At 28.3% G+C, this 19,280-nt stretch overlaps 1 protein-coding gene and 1 non-coding gene across 3 annotated transcripts in view; one reads left to right on the forward strand and one right to left on the reverse strand.

The window, feature by feature from the left end:
* Positions 1 to 893: 893 nt before the first annotated feature.
* The window catches only part of LOC105193320 (beta-mannosidase), a 44,565-nt gene continuing 26,178 nt past the window's right edge, over positions 894 to 19,280 (reverse strand). Inside the window, exons 8-17 of one of the 2 annotated variants that reach the window (XM_039452877.1) lie at positions 18,769 to 18,798; positions 18,504 to 18,650; positions 18,280 to 18,428; positions 17,439 to 17,644; positions 16,313 to 16,580; positions 13,930 to 14,656; positions 4,811 to 5,239; positions 3,237 to 3,451; positions 2,962 to 3,165; positions 894 to 1,685 (exon numbers count right to left, since the gene is read on the reverse strand). In XM_039452877.1, coding sequence (XP_039308811.1) covers positions 1,386 to 1,685; positions 2,962 to 3,165; positions 3,237 to 3,451; positions 4,811 to 5,239; positions 13,930 to 14,656; positions 16,313 to 16,580; positions 17,439 to 17,644; positions 18,280 to 18,428; positions 18,504 to 18,650; positions 18,769 to 18,798 — 2,675 coding nt within the window. In that variant the 3' untranslated portion in view covers positions 894 to 1,385. The remainder of the gene's footprint in view (positions 1,686 to 2,961; positions 3,166 to 3,236; positions 3,452 to 4,810; positions 5,240 to 13,929; positions 14,657 to 16,312; positions 16,581 to 17,438; positions 17,645 to 18,279; positions 18,429 to 18,503; positions 18,651 to 18,768; positions 18,799 to 19,280) is intronic. The other variant, XM_026139390.2, reaches the window with a different exon arrangement.
* LOC113004857 lies at positions 12,850 to 12,968 on the forward strand. Its single transcript, XR_005575493.1, has one exon. It is a non-coding gene; the product is annotated as a 5S ribosomal RNA (ribosomal RNA).

The raw sequence follows: 19,280 nt of genomic DNA on the forward strand, positions 1-19,280 counted from the left end.
ATAATATTGTGGTACTGACTTCAAGACTTACATTTTATTATGTCTATATTTTTCATGTCAAATGTATAACCAAAAATATAATAAATTTTTTAAATGTTTATAGTGTACGTATTATGCCCTAAATTATAAATTCATTGAAGTAAAATGTCCAATTTGATGTCTACAATAGTCGGTGGATCTATAATTGTGCTTATTATTCTTATTGGATTTGAAATTTACTTACACTATGATACTTACTTTCTATCAAGGACAGTCTGGAGATAGAGTTTACTCAAATAAAGGAGTTTGCATTCGTATTTACAATATACATATATAATATACATACAATATATTCCTACTCTGGCAAATGCTGACGCAGCTATTTATTCACGTTAAAAATTGATGTATGTAGTATCGCAAAGGTATCTACATGTATAAACTGAATTAGTCATTGGAGAAACAACAGAATTTTAATCCATTTTTATTGAAATTAAAATATTAGAGGATTCAGAATTATGGAAAATAATTAATTTTCTTTAACTATATTAATTTCCTTTAACTATATTACAGTTAAGTATTCCTTTCCTAGATACCAGATTTACAAAATCTGTTATGAGAAACACCATAAATCAGTAACTGTTTTCCTTACATTAGTCTGTAAAAATGCATTCAATAATGAATCACTACAGCATACATGAAATTTATTGTTACATATTTGCTTTCCTTTATGAATTGTGTATTTTTGAACAATAAAATTAAACATTTTTTTTAATACAATTATTTTATAATAAATAATGAAATTATATTATTTTATAACATCCTTAGAAGAATCTATTATTATATTTGCTGAAGTCTAATCCTATTTTATGTATGAAAATACCTGTTTCATTGAGAACCATGAGAAACACAAATCAAAATTTTTACAATTAGTTTTTTTGAAAATAAATTTTAAAATAGATATATTTCATTCACTTAATACACTTTTTAAAATAGAATTAGTGTATTACTCGAAAAACAGCAAATAGTCTGATTTCAATATTATACTTATAACTCATCAATCAGTGATACATTGATTCGGATCAGTAAGAGCATCTCCTTTTAATCGGAATTATTGAAAGACAATGAATAATCACTGATAATCACAGTTATAAGTATATAGCATTATAAATTAGTTAAGTATATAGCATTATAATTACTTAATCATTTCACTGATTCAGATTTAGAGAGGATGAAATAATAAGGCATTTTTTTTTAATTTTTTAATAATTTTTAATACTGCAGTTATACAAATTAGACAGTTTTTTCAATTTTGAAAAAGCGATTTTTTTTATGTTGTTTCTCAAATGATTTATTGGTAACAGTAATACTCATGTGCGATGAATTATATGAGAAAATTTTATGCGTAACTAATCTAAATGTGCTCTTTCAACAAAGTCACCATCAAAATTGCCATGCGCACTGTAAATGTCCGATAGATGCGTAAGTTTTATATTATCCTGCAATAATTCAATCGAAGTTGCCTCGTGTGCGTGGAAAATAATTATTTTCTCCTTTACGAATATATGAAAACCATTTTCTGAAAAACGACCACGAATATTGCCCACTTCTAGCCACACGAATAGTGCTATATTGTCTGTTGATAATATAATTTTGAAATCCGGATAATTGGAAAGTTTTCCAGGTAAATGATTCTTCTCGATCCTCATCTGAAACAAGAAAAATTGCGTCAACATTTTTATAATAGTATTTACCAAGATTTCGCAAAATTCAACATTATTTGCATGAATTATTTACGTATTATTTATGTTATTTGTACACACATCTTTTTCATATAAATTATACACGTAATATAAATTATTATAAATTGGATAATACAGAAAAAATCTAATTAAATCTAAAGATTCATTTTTTTTGGAATGTGGAATATTATAAGATGCTAGATTGTTATCCAATATTATATAGTAATTTACATTGCTTGTATAGTGGAAATATACATACACACGCACACATTAACACATATAGGGTGCAGTACTAGAATCCAGACACGAAAGTTTTTTTGAAAAAGCCTATTCATTTAAGCTAATACTAAACATATAAAAAATGTCTTTGTACATATATTCAAGAGATTCTTTTGGAATTTCCCTACTCAACATAACACCCTTGCATCACTATTACCCTCTCAATTTGGTGGCAAAGCGCTCGCACGCTATTTTTAATTGCGTACGATCCACGGCCGCAAACGCGATTATACTCTTTGCTATTCTTCATGTATACCATTTTTAGACTATGAACATCTTACCTACGTATGTGATCTACATTAGCGCCATGTGGCGCCTCCTATAAAATAATATATAATATAGCGAGAACTTTAATTGAATTTTGTCCGGATTTTAGCGCCGCACCCTGTTAATATTTAAATGAATAGAAAAAATATATATCTTAAATGTTGACGCAGCTATTAATTGTCATAGAATGAAAATATTTCATTTTAATTAATGTTTAATTTTTCATCATTAATTTTAACTTGTCAAATAATTTCTTTAAAAGCGCTTTAACTGTGCATCAATTAATCTCTGCATTGTAATAAAACTTTACATAAATCTTGAATACCTAAAGTACTTTCTTATATTTTAAAAAATTTAGATTTTTATGATTATTTCTTAATGACATTTCCATTGAAGCACATTTCTACTTCTTATTAAAATAATTTTTGATTTAGGCAAAAAATCACTGCTATATTTTTTATATTACTTAAATACAATACAGAACAATCTCTTTAATTTTTTAATAATTTTTTTCATTATTTTGAAAATAAATGTAATACATCCTTAAACATATAATAGTTTATATAGTTTACATTAAACATACGTAATATAGATTTTATTTATGTTTTACGTGTAAATACTGAATAACCGAAATCCTGATATTTACAATGCAATATCAAGCAAACTTTTTATATGTAACATTAATTAATTCACTTACAGTTACATTAGCTACTGATACATCTGCATTTTTTAATGCATCAGGATATACATAATTAATTGGAGCGATTAAAAATCCATATTTATTTGTGAGAGACAATGTGGCTATGCAAGATTTCTTGGCGGATTTCAATGATCCACAACCCACTTCAGATAAAAATTTGTCCAACCAAAAGGATGTAATTTTCACAGATTTATTAGATTCCTGAAAGAGTTAGCATATATGAATATTTATAATATATACGGAGTATACGCACCGTAGTCTATCATACTCACTATTATAGTATTATTGAAGAATAATGTGAATATAGGTTTCATAGATTCCCATTTGTAAACATCAATTTTTACTGTGCAATTTTTAAAAGTATATATTCGATCAGATACTATATATATCGAGAGATTATTAGAAATGGACAAATGTGATGTAATAATAACGGGCGCGAAGAAATCCTTGGCATAATAATGAAGCATTTTCCAACGACCTTTGACATCTGTAAATGCGAAAATTTTTCGTAAAATGCAAACAATAGAATGCTTATCTTGTAATTAGAAGATATTCTTATACTAAAGTAAAGAAAGAAGAAAGCACTGTTTGGAAAACAAAATATATATTCTTTATATGTTTTTCAGAATTTCTATAAATTACTATAAACAGAATGTTTAGAAAATTTGATTCCTGACTTAATTTTGAAATAATTTTTTTTTTCAAAAATTTTATCTGAAGCTTAATTTTTGAATTATTAAAATAAAGTTTTCATATCACCAGATACAAAAGGTAGGCAAGGACGACGCATTTTACGAAGGTCAGACGCAGGTATTTATGAAGGAAATTTACTAGGATTAGTTAAGTGCTATTATACATAAAACGAGCACATTACATTAGTATGTTTTTTTTAAAAAAAGAAGTTATCTCAGAATTAAGTTAGGAATACATTTTAAGGACAAAAGATTGTTTTGAATCATCTTGTATATGTAAATTCTGAAATATTTTAAGATTTTTTATTCTATAATTTTCGAAGAAAACTTATTCAAAAAAATTCCAGATATTTTTTTAGAAATCTTTGTGAATTTAAAATGTAACAAATTCTTAAAAATATGAGATATTATATATGATAATGAGAATTTTTTATATTAGGAGAGCTTTGAAAAAAAATTTTATACTCAGATTCGAATAACCAAGATTTTTTATCAAGATTTCAAGTTTTAAGATATATTTATAAGATAGTTTCAAAGACATTAATATCTTCGATTACTTAGAAAATATGTGAATAAATATAATAGTTGTATCTTGTAACTAAAGTAATCAAATATGAAGTCTTCATTTTTAAGCAAAAAGAAAAAAGCAGAATATATATAATTTATATTCTCTTCACGCGTCTCATATGTTTATCATTTTTAGAAACATGAAAATTTTTTTTAGAATTTTTCAAAACTTTTATATAAATTTCAAAATTTTTTTGAATGTCGTAAAATTTTTCAATATTTGTACAATTTTATAATAAGTTTAGAAAACTTTTAAGATTTTTCATACGAATTAGAATACTTTTCAGAAGTCCTGAAAAAGTCTATATTTTTTCTAGAATTCTTTATTGTACTTACAATTCTGAAGTATTTTAAGACTTCTCATTCTATAATTTGCGAAGAAAATTTATAAAATTTGAAGATGTTTAATATATCTTTTAGAAATTTTTAAATAAATTTAAAATATAAAAAATCCTTAAAAATATAAGATAGAGATAGACATAAACAAGAATTTTTTCACCAAGACAGTTTTGGAAAAATCTTCTACATAGAGATTTGAATAGCAAAGACCTTTTTAGTTTCCAAATATCAATAATTTTTACATTTACCTATAGAAGACCATGATGGAGCTTGCCAAACATCGTTGAGCTGCCAGTAGAGAGCTCCCATTGTCATACCCTCACCGACAGAATTCACCTCGGACTTGGCTTGCCTGTATGCTTCCGTTTCTATCTTTATAGAGACAGCTTGATTGATTTGACTGAGATATACATAATTTCTGAAATCTCGAATGCTGTTATTACTTTGTGGTATAGCAAAGTTATGCGAGATCAGCATCCGCATGAATACATTGCCGAGTGGCAGATGTTGTCTGTGTTTCACGAAATCGCTGTCGACATGAAGATCATTCACGTTTTCTATAGCAGTCGCTATCGTGTTTATCGATGGCCAAGATTGAAATCCGTACTCAGAGCAAAATCTTGTCCGAGGATACTGATTGATGTCCCATCCATTTTTAAGGTAGTTATAATAGTGAACTAAAAAGAAACAGAAACATTAAATATTAATATCTCATTTTAAAGAGATTCTTTAGTGTTGGAATTCTTGATTTATTTAATTAACGAATTACACTATAGAGAATATAAAAGAACGTATACAGAACACGCACGATCTTGATGACAGACATAAGACAAGTGACACATATGTAATACATAGCAACGATATAGAAATCATATTGAACATGTATCGTTAGCTTATTTCATACAGCACCAACACTCTTTTATATTTACTAGATTAAATTATTAATTCTAACACCCCCTCTTAATCTAGTGAGTGTAAACAATTTCAGTTATTAAAGTTTAAATCCTTTTTAAACCTAGTCCTTTTGTACAAAATTTATGCTTTGGACCATTTAAAGACTTAGTAAATATATCAGCTATCATCTTGTCAGTTGAAACATATTTAAGTGTAATTAAATTTCTGTCAACAGTTTGTCTGACAAAATGATATTTGATTTCAATGTGTTTTGTCTTGTTATGAAACACAGGATTACATGCCAACTTTTGTGCACTCTGATTATCATTACATAAGATCATTTTCTCATCATAACTAATTAATTCATTTAACAAGCCTTTTAAATGTATAGCTTCCTTGGCAGACTCGGAAAGAGCAATATATTCTGCTTCTGTACTCGATAATGCCACTAAACGCTGTTTTCGAGCCTCCCAAGATATTGCACCATTTCCTAGAATAAATACAAAACCAGTATAAGACTTTCGATCATTTAAATCATTTGCCCAGTCTGCATCACAGAAACCAACCACATTCAAAGAATTAGTTTTTTGATAAGTTAAAGAATAATCGATTGTCCCTTTTAAATATCTTAGAATTCTTTTTGCAGCTTTCCAATGCTGGGCATCATAATTTAAATTGAATTGACTTAAATAGCTAGTTACAAAAGCAATATCAGGTCTAGTATTAACTGCTAAAAACATTAAAGCTCCAATTAATTGTTGGTAGGGTACATCAATATTTTCTTTTTCATTATAATTTAACTTAGAACCAACTTCCATAGGAGTAACAACATCTTTCGCTTCAGTTAAATTAAATCTAATAAGTAATTCCTGAATAAAATCTTTTTGATTGATACTAATTGTATTCATGAAATTATCTTTATGTATATTTAAACCTAAACATCGTTTAGCTTTTCCTAAATCTTTAATTTTAAAACACTTCATTAATTGATCTTTAAGTTTTAAACAATCTTTCTCATCATTAGAGAAAATCAAAAAATCATCCACATATAATGCAATAATTATAATAGATTTGTCTAAAACTTTAAAGTATATACAGGCTTCATAATTTGATTTTTTGAAACCTAATTTTTCCAAAACATTTTCAACCTTTTTGTTCCAAACTCTGGAAGATTGTTTGAGACCATAGATTGCTCTTTTCAATAAACATACTTTTTCTTTATTATTTGAATCTATGAAACCTTCTGGCTGATACATATAGATTTTTTCTGATAATTCACCATTTAGAAAGGCAGTATCGACATCCAAATGATCTATATTTAAATTTAATTCAGCTGAAAGTGCAATTAATAATCTTATACTTGAATGTCTTACTACTGGCGAGAAAGTTTCATAGTAATCTACACCGTATTCTTGGGTAAAACCTTTAGCTACTAAACGAGCTTTATATTTGACTATTTCACCCATTGTATTTCTTTTAGTACGAAATACCCACTTATTTTTAACTATTTTTTGATTCTCTGGAGGATCTACCAAAGTCCAAACCTTATTTTTCGCCATTGAATGAAGTTCTGCTCTCATTGCTTCTTTCCATTTATCATGGTCATCTCGCTTCAAAACTTCAGTAAGATTCTTAGGATCACTTGGCTCATAGGTTGCTTGAAACAGGAAATAATCGGAAAACTTCTTGCTACTTCTATTTCTTTTAGGATATCTTCTCTCTGTTTCTCTAATGTCTTCTCCTACATTATCTTGATCCTCTTGATCTTGATTTTTATCATTATCTTGATCCTCTTGATCTTGATCTTTATGATCTTGATGTCTATTCTCTGTTTCTCTATTGTCTTCTTCAGCATCTTGTTGTTCTTGATCTGTTGTCTGAACTTTGAAATTCTTCTTCATCTTCTTCAGATCTTCTTTCTGATCTAATATCATTTTGTTGTATGTCTTCTTCAGAAGAAAGAACTTCTTTATCTTCATTACTCAAATGAATATAAGAATTTAAATTATTATCTGCTTCACTTCTTTCTTCTATTGAAAATTTATTTTCCAAGAAAACAACATCTCTTGCTCTGATAATCTTTCCTTTATCTTCTATATCAAATAATCGGTAGCCTTTGGAATCTTCACAATAACCAACAAATATATAGGGTTTTCCTTTTGCATCCCATTTATTTCTTAGATTCTTTGGAACATGTACATATGCTAGACAACCAAAGACTTTTAAATGACTGAGATCTATTTTTTTACCTGTCCATATCTCTTGAGGAGTTGCTCCTTTAATTATTTTATGTGGAAAACGATTTTTTTAATAGACAGCAGTATTAACTGCTTCTGCCCACATCTTGTGATCACAATTAGCAACATGCATCATACAACGTGCTTTTTCTACGATTGTCCTATTTAATCTTTCCGCCACTCCATTCTGTTCCGGAGTATAAGGAATTGTTAATTGATGTCTGATGCCCTTTGATTTCAGATAAGCCTTAAATTCCTGACTAAGATATTCTCGTCCATTATCAGTGCGAAGAACCTTTATTGTATGACCTGTTTCATTCTCCACCATGACTTGATATTCCTTGAATATTGAATATACTTCATTTTTCGAAGCAAGAAAATAAGCATGAACTTTTCTTGAGAAATCATCTATAAAAGTAAGAATGTACCTTTTTCCACTCCAAGAATAATCAGGCATAGGACCACACAAATCAGAATGAATAATCTCAAGTAAATTTCTAGCTCTACTTGATTGAATTCTTTTGAATGGCTTCCTTGTTTGTTTACCTTGTAAGCATGCAATACATTGCTCACCTTTTTCATCAGCGAAACTAACTCCTGTTGCTAAACCTTGTTTCAAAAAATTCATACTTATACGATTGAGATGTCCAAGTCTTCTATGCCAGATATCTTCACCATCCAGATGCTTCGCCAGATTTCCGACTTCTGTATCCAATTCTTCTGTATCCAATTTATATAAACCATTATGAATTGAAGCTGTTACAACTACTTCACCTTCGATTGAACAGTCTTCAGTATCATAAACTTGACAACCTTCGGAATTAAAAATAACAATGTAATTATTTTTAATCATTTTACTTACAGAAAGCAGATTGGTTTTTAAATCTGGTACATAGACTACTTCAGAAATTCTCTTCGGACCATTTCTTGTAGAAACCAGTACATCTCCTGTACCATAAGCCTTTAACTTATGTCCACTAGCAACAGCAATATTATGAGAAGTATTTGAATTAAAATTTTCAAACCAGTCCTTCTTGTTTGAAAGATGTGTAGTCGCTCCTGAATCGATGTACCAATCTTCCGAATCTGAATTCTTCACTGACACAAGTAAAGCTTTATCAGCTTTATCCTTCTTGCTTGTTGTTTTTTCTTGCTTATCCTTCACATTATCTTTATTTTCCCTTTTATTAGGATAATTATATTTTAAATGACCTTCTTTTAAACAATTATAACAAACCACCTTTCTTTTGTTGTACACTTTATTATTTTTTGAATAAAGCGCCTTTTCGCTTGAGCTATTAGAATGTTTAATATCCTGCAATAGCTTAGCTTTAACAAAATCACTGGTCAATCTGATGTTAGCACTTTCTAAGGCCATTACCATAGGATTATAATCTTCTGTAAGTCCACTTAACATAATGACAGCAACAAATTCGTCGTCTAACGCAGCATCCATATCAGCTAACTTCTGTGAAATAGACATTATCTCACTTACATAAAGTTCCATATTTTTGAAATTCTGCAACTTCATTCCTGACAATGTGCGTAGCAACGTCAATCTTCTTGATAGTCCTTTGTCTTCATATGCTTTTTGTAAATTTGACCAAGCTTCTTTTGCATTTTCAGCAGATCTCACATACGCATACGCAGAAGGTTTTATCATTAAGCATATTTTCGCTAAAGCTTTCTGATCTCTTCGTTTCTTCTCGACTTCTGAAGTTGTGTCTTCTTCAGGATAACCCTCTATCGCAGCCCACAAATTTTCATGAATCAGGGCCATCTTCATGCCGAATTTCCAGTTATTGTAACTTTCGCGTCCTTCTAGCTTTTCAAAAGCAAGATGAATTGCCGATTCACTCATTTTAATACTCGGCAGACGTGAAACTATTTAATTGATTAAATACGGCAAGATTAAACCTGATAGAAACTTAGATCCTGCTTGAACTTCTGTCTATCCGTTTTTGTGTCTGGTTTTCTATCCGTTTCTTATATTCGTCTCAATTAATCTATATGGAAGCTTCTGGGCCCATAACATGTTGGAATTCTTGATTTATTTAATTAACGAATTACACTATAGAGAATATAAAAGAACGTATACAGAACATGCACGATCTTGATGACAGACATAAGACAAGTGACACATATGTAATACATAGCAACGATATAGAAATCATATTGAACATGTATCGTTAGCTTATTTCATACAGCACCAACACTCTTTTATATTTACTAGATTAAATTATTAATTCTAACATTTAGTCTTTTTACATAATATAAAAACTTGATCTTTGAAATAATCAGTTTACAATTAATATTATATGAGTATTTTCTTTTTAAGTATAAAATATAACTTTCCAAAATAGCATTAAATCTTATGGGAAGAACATTTTTATTTAAGTAAAATAATTGTAAATAAAATATATATACAAGAATTTTGAAAAACTACACTCATCACTGGTGAAAATTTTTTTCATAATTTTTGTACGAATTAAAACATTTTTTAGAAATGCTCATTATCAAAAATACTTAAAAAGTCTACATTTTTTCTTAGAATTTTTTCATACATATGAATTCTAAAATATTCTGAGATTTCTTATCCTGTAATTTCTAAAAAATAATTTTAAGAAATATTTTTTTTAGATTTTATAACGTTTTATCAGAAATTTTAGAACGAAAAGTCTTAGAAATCTTAAAATATTTCATAATTAACAAATATGAAAAATTCTGAGAAAAAATGTAGACTTTCTAAGTTTTTTCTGAGTTATTCTTGAAAAATATTCCAATTCGTATACAAAATCTGTGAAAGCTATATAATTATACAAATATTCTAAAAAATTTTGAAAAATTATATAATAAATTCTGAGAAAAATTTTTACCAGAGGTGTAATTTTTTTCCTCATAAATTTTATATTACTCATAAATTGTTGATATAAAAAATTATGAAAAATTTTTTATGGAAAATTATGAAAAAAGTTTTTACCAAGATCATTAATAAAAATGTAAAGACATTTGTTACTACCCGGGAAAATTTTTTATATATAATTATATATAAAATGTTGCGATTGTGGCGAGAGTCATGCATCTGTTCTCTGTGTCGGATTCAAAACCCAGCAAACGGCATTTAATTTTTTAAATTAAAAAAATTAAAAACAGATAAAAATGGATTTAAAAAAGCAAGAATTTGCATACATGAAAATTGTATGACAATTATATATATAATTATATTTTAATATATATCGATATATTTAATTATCTGTATAATTATATTAAAAAAAATTTTTTCCCAAGCACATTATTATTATGAACGATTCTTTTTTAATTTTTTCTATATTAATATTTATAAATATTGCAAAGAAACTATTTTCAAATAACAAATTTTTATTGCTTAAATTTTGTTTATTATTTATTATTTTGAAGACAATGTTAAAAGTTATTTTATAGTTATCCTATATACAGTCTGTTTGACAAGAGCGTATACGACAAAATTCGAAAACTATTTGAGATAATGCATTAGAAAAAAATACACATATACTATATGATATAGACTAGAATGCTTTATTATTAATAAGTTGTTCAGTCGTCTCCATTACTAATAATTGCCTGGTATCTCTGAAGCAATTTTTGACTAATTTTATAGAATAATCTTGTGGCAAACCTCCAAATAAATCAAATCTATCGAAATAACTGCTTGAAAATCCAAATCTTTTTCTCTTGGAGCTTGATGGATCAAAGAATATGCCCGAAACAGAAGTTTCGTCCGTAAAAATTACTTGGCCGCAATCGCGGTTCAAATTGTCTTTCGCCCAAGTGAGTCTTTTTTCGACGTGTTTTTTTGGACATTAGCAATTTCTTCAATGCTTCGAAATTTTACTTCATGGGCCAGTAAACGTCTTCTTACAGTGTCACATGACCAGTGTTGCGCTTAGATAACTTAAAATTTATTTAGATACAAATAAGATAAATTACGTATAAATGTATCTTAGATAAGATAAAGATGATTTAATTTTCATTTATCTAGATAAAAGATAAAAAAATTTATCGATTTATCTAGATAATTTTCAGATAATATCGTTATTGTGCAAAAAACAGTTTAGAATATGAAATATGTTTATATTTTTATTTCTAAAATAATATTTTTAAAAACAAAAATTCTTCAAATAATTATACTGAGAACAAATATTTCTCGTTTTTAATTTTACGCAAATAAAAATAAAAATTAAAAATAGAGAAAAGATATATAAATATAAATCACATTATATAATAATTGACAAATTTTTTCGGAAAAGTTTTCGAATTTATAGTTTTGGGGAAATTTTTATATTGTACTACTGTTGATCTGAACTGCGATATTGATGTTTCGATATACATTGCCAGTAAAAATCTATAGTTAGCATTACGTATTTATAGATTTTCAGTACTGTCAATAAATTTTGCAATCTTGAAAAAAATTTGTTAGGATAAATGGTAACTTGAAGCTAAAGACTATTGTTTAATTAGCTAATTAATTAGCTAATTAATGTGATATGGTTGATTCTTATGATATTCATTTATATGAAAAAAAAAAATAAAGGACCCCGCCCGGTTCTTCTGGAAAATGGGGTCCCGGTCAAATTGGCCCAACTTTTGATATGATGTAGATTTTGACTCACTGATTAAAAGTCTCAATGGTTATCAGGCCAAATAATGAATAGTTTTGGAGTTACAGCGGCTTTAATATCCAAAATTGACGCCGGACATCCGTCATATAATATACATACACGCGCATACACACACGCGCGCGCGCGCGCACTGTTTGGGTATTTTCATAATGCGCGTGTATGTATATTCGTGTATATAGATGTTTAAGTGTTCAACATATAAAAGTATGAATGAAGACTCTGAGAAGGATGAAACACACGAAATATCAAGTGCCTACCATCGCGTTATACCGCCGGACGACGGATGTCGTCCGGCGTCAATTTTGGATATTAAAGCCGCTGTAACTCCAAAACTATTATTTGGCCTGATGACTATTGAGACTTTTAATCAGTGAGTCAAAATCTACATCATATCAAAAGTTGGGCCAATTTGACCGGAACCCCATTTTCCAGAAGAACCGGGCGGGGTCCTTTTGGAAATAACAAGTATAAAACCAGATACATTAACGTAAGTGATCAGCCAACTTCCATATCACGCTGAGAAAACCAGTTCTCGTCCGATCACTGAAGTCAAGCAGCGTTGAGCACGGTTAGTACTTGGATGGGTGACCGCTTGGGAATACCGTGTGATGTTGGCCTCAATTTTTTTTCGTTATTTTTTTAGGCAAGCAGATATATAAACATTTTTAATTCCTTCTTGTTACCTTAGAAAATAATGAGAAAAAAATTTTATTTTAAATTCGAAGAATCCATTTTTGAAATATAAATGTTCTTATCTTACATTCAATATATTAAAAACTCTTCTGGGTACTTAAAAAATATTCAGGGTTGGCTAAATAAGTTAATATTTAATATTTTTTAAATTAAAATTAATGGTTTATAAAATAACTTTCGGCCCGATTAAAAGTTATAACACTTTATGTTCGTTATTTGCATTATTTCAGATAATTTAAAAAGATAATATTTTTTATCTAAGATAAAGATAAAGATAACGTACAGTATAATAATTTAGATAAAGATAAGATGAAGCTATTTCTTTATCTAGATGATTATCTAGATAATTTTATATAGATAATGGCAAACACTGCACATGACACATTTAGACCTTTTTTACGCGAAATTGCTTACCCTCCACGCAATGATAGACTAGGATTTTTTTCTAATATCCATAAAATCACTTTGTCCTCCTTTTTCGTCGTTACTTGAGCAGAACCACAATCTGGCAGGTTATCGACGTTTTTTACGTTGGAATAGCGTTTCACCCACTTATTTACAAATGTCTTTGATTTTTTCATGTATTTTGGAGCCAATTCGTATGACATTTTTGGTCCTTTCGGATGCAAACTCAAAAATACGGCTTTGTAACGTGATGCGTACGCGACACTTATGGTGAAATATGTCCTTCTGTGACTAAGATCAAACGACAATTGGGGAGGTTTTCTTTTCAAAGCATCTTAGAGGAGGCATCCCACTATCTGATCGCGTTCGAATCACTCCTTTAATGGTTTCCAGGAAAAAGTTTTGCCGCACACGCTCTTATCAAACAGATTGTACATACATACATATACGCATACACACACACACTTATACATATATTACCGTCGCCGTAGAGATTTGAATAAGGATTCACTCCAGTATAATTGTACGTCTTTGCGTACGCTCCGTTCCCCGGACTAGACACGACAAACGGTCTTATAGGATCCAATTTCTCCACTTCTGTTTTCAATAGATTCACGTAAAGTTTCACATAATCTTCTTTATAAACTTGAGCAGTACCGGTACCATACCAATTTCCATAAAGTGCCGCTTCGTTTTCATTATTTCCAGCCCAAAGCACAATACTTGGATGATTTTTCAAACGTATCACATTTTGTAATACTTCTTCCCTCACGTTTTGCAAGAATATATCACTTGTAGGATACATGGCGCATGCAAACATGAAATCTTGCCAAATCATGATCCCGTATTCGTCAGCTAGGTCGTAAAATAATTTCGATTCATAAACACCACCGCCCCACACTCTCAGCATATTCATATGTGTCTGTTTAGCAGACAACAACAAGTGCCTGATGGTGTCTTCTTTTGCTCCCAGTTCGGGGAAGACACTGGCTGGAATAAAATTGCTGCCTTTAGCGAAGATTGGTATGCCATTTATGCGAAAATAGAAGCTCAATCCTTTTTCCAAAGGTTCTTCCACCAATTCCACCGTTCTGAAGCCTATACGAATCCGTTTGTATAGTACACTATCCGCCGTTGTCACAATGGTAGTCAAGTAATATAGATATTGTTTGCCGTAACCATTCGGCCACCAAACTCTAACAGCATTCTGTCCAAAAGAAAGAAGAGAAACGTTAGACTAGTCTGGTGGAAAATTCTCGATGAAATTTTAATGGCATTTCGTCCAATTTTATAATTATTTTAGAACATTTTTATCAAAAATTACATTAAAAATTTGTTTTAATAAATATTCATTTATCAATTACAGAATAGCTGCTCCTGTCAGAAATGATAATAAAATCGATGTCGATTCAATGTCGATTTGATGATTTCATTATTATTTCTGGTTGGGGCGCTTTTTATTGTGATTTCGTAAAAATTAATTACAATTTCAATAAAATGTTATCCATTTTTTTATTAATTGTAGAAAATAATTTTTTTAACAAAATATAATATAATTAAAATTTTATTGCATATTCATTGAAATTTAATCAATTTTAACCCTTAAACACATAAGTGGATCCAAGAGACCCCATATGAAGTCGAACGCTTGCTGTGTGAAGACGGAATGAGATAGGAGGTTCAAACCAGGACGTAAAAAAATCTCCTCTTTCGATTGATATGGTTAATCAACTTTTTTGGTCAAATAGAATTCGAACGGCACGGCGGCAAAGTTTTGCTAGGGTCAATTGCGACCCATATAGTGTGTGAATGAGAAACTTATTTTGTGAGTAATCTTATGTTAAAAAATTGGACAAAACACGTTTAAACAGATCCTTTTGCGTATATTACTCTGTCTAAAGTTAAAATACTATAGTGTCATGAAAGAGAGGATTTTTGCATATGGTCCGAAATATATTATCAAACACATCAATTTTCAATTTTAGACACCTTGAGTTTATGAAAAATACCTCATATTTGCCTTGTTACATAAGTATATTTTTTAACAGAAATGGCAGTGACATAATTTTATTTTGAAAGACTCTTTAGTTTTAAAACGCCGTATTGTAAAGTCTTTAAAAATTTTTTGTTGTTAAGATATGATTTAAAAACAGAAGTGGATTTTAGATTTTAGACACCCAAAAATACCTCATATTCTACTTATATAATTCTACTTTTTAAAAGGAACAATACCATAATTTTTTTTTAAAGTATGATTCTTTAACTTTAAAATGCCGTATTTGAAAGTCCTTAAAAGTTTTTTATTACGGAGATATGATTTTTTAAAGGAAAAGTGGATTTTTGAACAATTTCTAATTTTTGCTGGTTTTTCTTTTATAACATAACAATAAGTCATTTTTCGACAATATCGATTATGCAGTCACATTTCTGAAATTTTGAACTTTCATATAAGGAAAAAAATTGTTGAAAAATGTTGATTAGAACCAAAGTTATAACTTCTCAAAGTTGAAAAAGTCCCAGACTCGAAAATGTGTTTATGTATTTTACGGGATCGGTGTGTTTAAGGGTTAATGAAATGTCAACTTTATCGAAGTTTCATTAAAAATTTTGTATCAAAGTATTAAAGTTACAATTTTATTTTCATTTGAATGCACTTGCAAATTAATATAAAACCAAAATGTGAATAAAATAAAAAAAAAGCTATAATCAGTCTCTATTCTATGCATCAAATAATTATTTTAATAAAAAATGGACATTGGTTAAAAAAACGCGTTCAGAAATTTGATAAAACCACACATGTAATGAAATCTTCCATGAACATTGCAATATTAATAATGATAATTAAACTATCGTTAAAACTTACCACAGGCACAATAAGTGAAATGTTAATATTTCTATACTTTCCACTTGTGTCAAGTAAAACCTCGCTGACATTAGTAATAAGTTTGCTTTGTGAAATATGCAATATCGACGCTACATGACAATTGACTTTCGTGACTTTTTCGTCCTTACTTTGTGCTGTCTCGAGAAATATTGTAACAAGGACATTCCAGGAATTATTCTCTTTGCGTATGTCAGCCGTAATGTCATTAATCAATATATCATTTACAGGAATTAATTCAACATCTTTCCTACAAGTTTACTTCGTATTATCCACGATAAAAATTTTTCTCAGAATTTTTCATATAATTTTTCAGATTTTTTGAATATTTTTTAGAAATTATTTGAAAAAGTTGAATATTTTTCAGATTTTTTCTAGATTAACATCTAAAATACTTATTGTTAGATAAAAACATTCAAACCAATTTTAACTAAACACAAATATTTTTGTGCTAATATAGCATTTAATGTATTGAACTGTAAATACTTTATTCACTTTTATATTTCGGGGTCTAATTTTAAAGATGCACTTTTAACACATTGCTTTATTTCATTACATAATTTCATTAAAATACACGTAAAAAAATGTCATAATGCTGCATTTTTCATTTTTTTCTATTTATTCTATCGGTTTTTTAATCATGAGAAATATAACTCTATCGCGGTCAATGGTCGGTAATGTCGCGTATGTATATTATTCATTAAATTTCATTAAAAAGGACTTCTTTCAGAGTAATTATGAAAAAGTATTAAATAGTTTCTTTTCTAAAAATGTAAATCCTGATATATTCTAAGAATTTCTCGTTCCATAACTTCTAAAAAAATACTTACAAAATCTGAAAAATATTTAAAACAATATGAAAAAGTCTATATTTTTTCTAGAAATCTGCATATGTATAAATTCTGTTAAAATTTCTTATTTTATAATTTCTGAGAAAAACTTAAAAGAATCTGATAAAATTCAAAGTATTTTTTCAGAAATCTTCATAAATTTAAAATATTAAAAATTTACATAAAAAATTATAAGAAAAATTTTTACTAGCTACTAGTAAAAATACAGAGATGATAAAAAACCAGACTATGCTGTAAGATAATTGATCGCTTATTACCAAATACCAATCGAGGGAAAAGCAGGTCCCCAATCCCATGAAAAACTAGCTTGCATCTTACGAATGTGATTTACGTGACATTGTCCATTATATTCTGTAGGTACGCATACTGGTGGTACAATGTAATTTTTCTTTTGCTCATTGTACAAATCTTCAGCTACTTTGACAGCTGAGCGAAATGTGATTTCCAATAGATTCTGTCCTTTCTGTACATTCGGGATAAATAGATCGTATTAGTAAAATATGGTCGAAAATTCAATTTTGATTTACGAATAGTTTATTTTGTATAAAAATGAAGTTTCGGTTAGATTTTGGTTACGGCTGAAATTTAAAAGACGACGTAGTCGAAACTGATTAACTTGTAACAATACAAATAAAACTTACAAAACATTTATCACTTAAAATGTATATTTAATGTAAAATGTTTATTTTTCAATAATTTTCCAAAGATTTGTTTAAGAAATATTTTTTTATTTTATGCTTTAAAATTTTGTTATTATTGAAATAATATTATGATTACGATACTATGGATAACGTATAATATACATACAACAGATTATGATAATAGAATTATAATAAATAACAAAAAAAAATCTGTTTAAATAATTAAATTACGATATTTACGATGAATAAAATATACGGTATTTATGCGTGCGCTTTTATATAGCGTTATTAGGATTCTCAAAAAAGTTTTGGTTTTTGTTTTCGATTTCGATCGAAATAATGTAACCGAATATTCATTTTCAGCCAAAACTAGAAAAGATTGTTTTGGTCAGACTGTAAGTATTATTAACATGTATAATAATATAATATGTACAATTTTTTCCATCTGTTTAATTACCTTGATGAAATCTGTCACGTCAAAGCTATATCTTAAAAACATATTTGAAGTTTTTCCGATAGCATGATTGTTCAAAGAAATGTTAGCGAACGTATCAACTCCATGAAAAACCAAAATTATCTTGCGAGCTTTTAGAAAATTATCATTCACTGAAAATAACGTTTAAAGTCTATTTTTAATTTTAAACTGTTAAAAAAGTATCTCACATTTCAATTATAATTTACCATTAAAATATTTAGTGTAAATCACGGATTGATTTCCAACCCAACGATTATTGACATCATTTTTTCCAACCAAATTGTCATCTATTATGTTATTTTTATACAAATCTGTATAAATTCCTCCAGGTACGGTCGCGCTGAAATTGACATCTGTAAAACGAAGTAAGTTGGATATATATTGAAGAGTAAACATTTCTAAGAATAGCCATTCACCAGATTCAAAGGAAATTATATTTAATTTTTATAATATTACGTGCTAGTCTCTTACCATTGTCACATTTTTCAAAGGGCTTTTTATCTGGAAAAAATATTTTTTTTATTGTAGTTATGATTAATAATGAATAATTTTGTATGAAATAAATTATATACATACACATGTATAATTGTAAACCTATAATATTTGTATAAAGTGTGTGCGTGCGTGCGTGCGCGCGTGTATATATATAATATATATATATATATATATATATATATATATATATATATATATATATATATACTCAATAATGATCAAAGCAATATTTACCTAACATTTTGAAAAACATTATCGCAATAAAAACAAATTATAAAAACGTTAAAATTAATGGAATAGATGCTTTATTCATTAAAAAAATATTTTAATAAGAATTTAAAAATACAATATTATATATAACAAAGGCTTGTCTCAAATTAAGAACAAAGTTTTAATTATTATAAAGCAATATGGCCGGGTGTCATTATTATTTATATATTGTCGCAAGTACAATATAATTATCTGTTTATAAAATTTATTCAAGTTAC

Source organism: Solenopsis invicta, chromosome 8 (assembly GCF_016802725.1).
Source record: "Solenopsis invicta isolate M01_SB chromosome 8, UNIL_Sinv_3.0, whole genome shotgun sequence".
Taxonomy (NCBI): domain Eukaryota; kingdom Metazoa; phylum Arthropoda; class Insecta; order Hymenoptera; family Formicidae; genus Solenopsis; species Solenopsis invicta.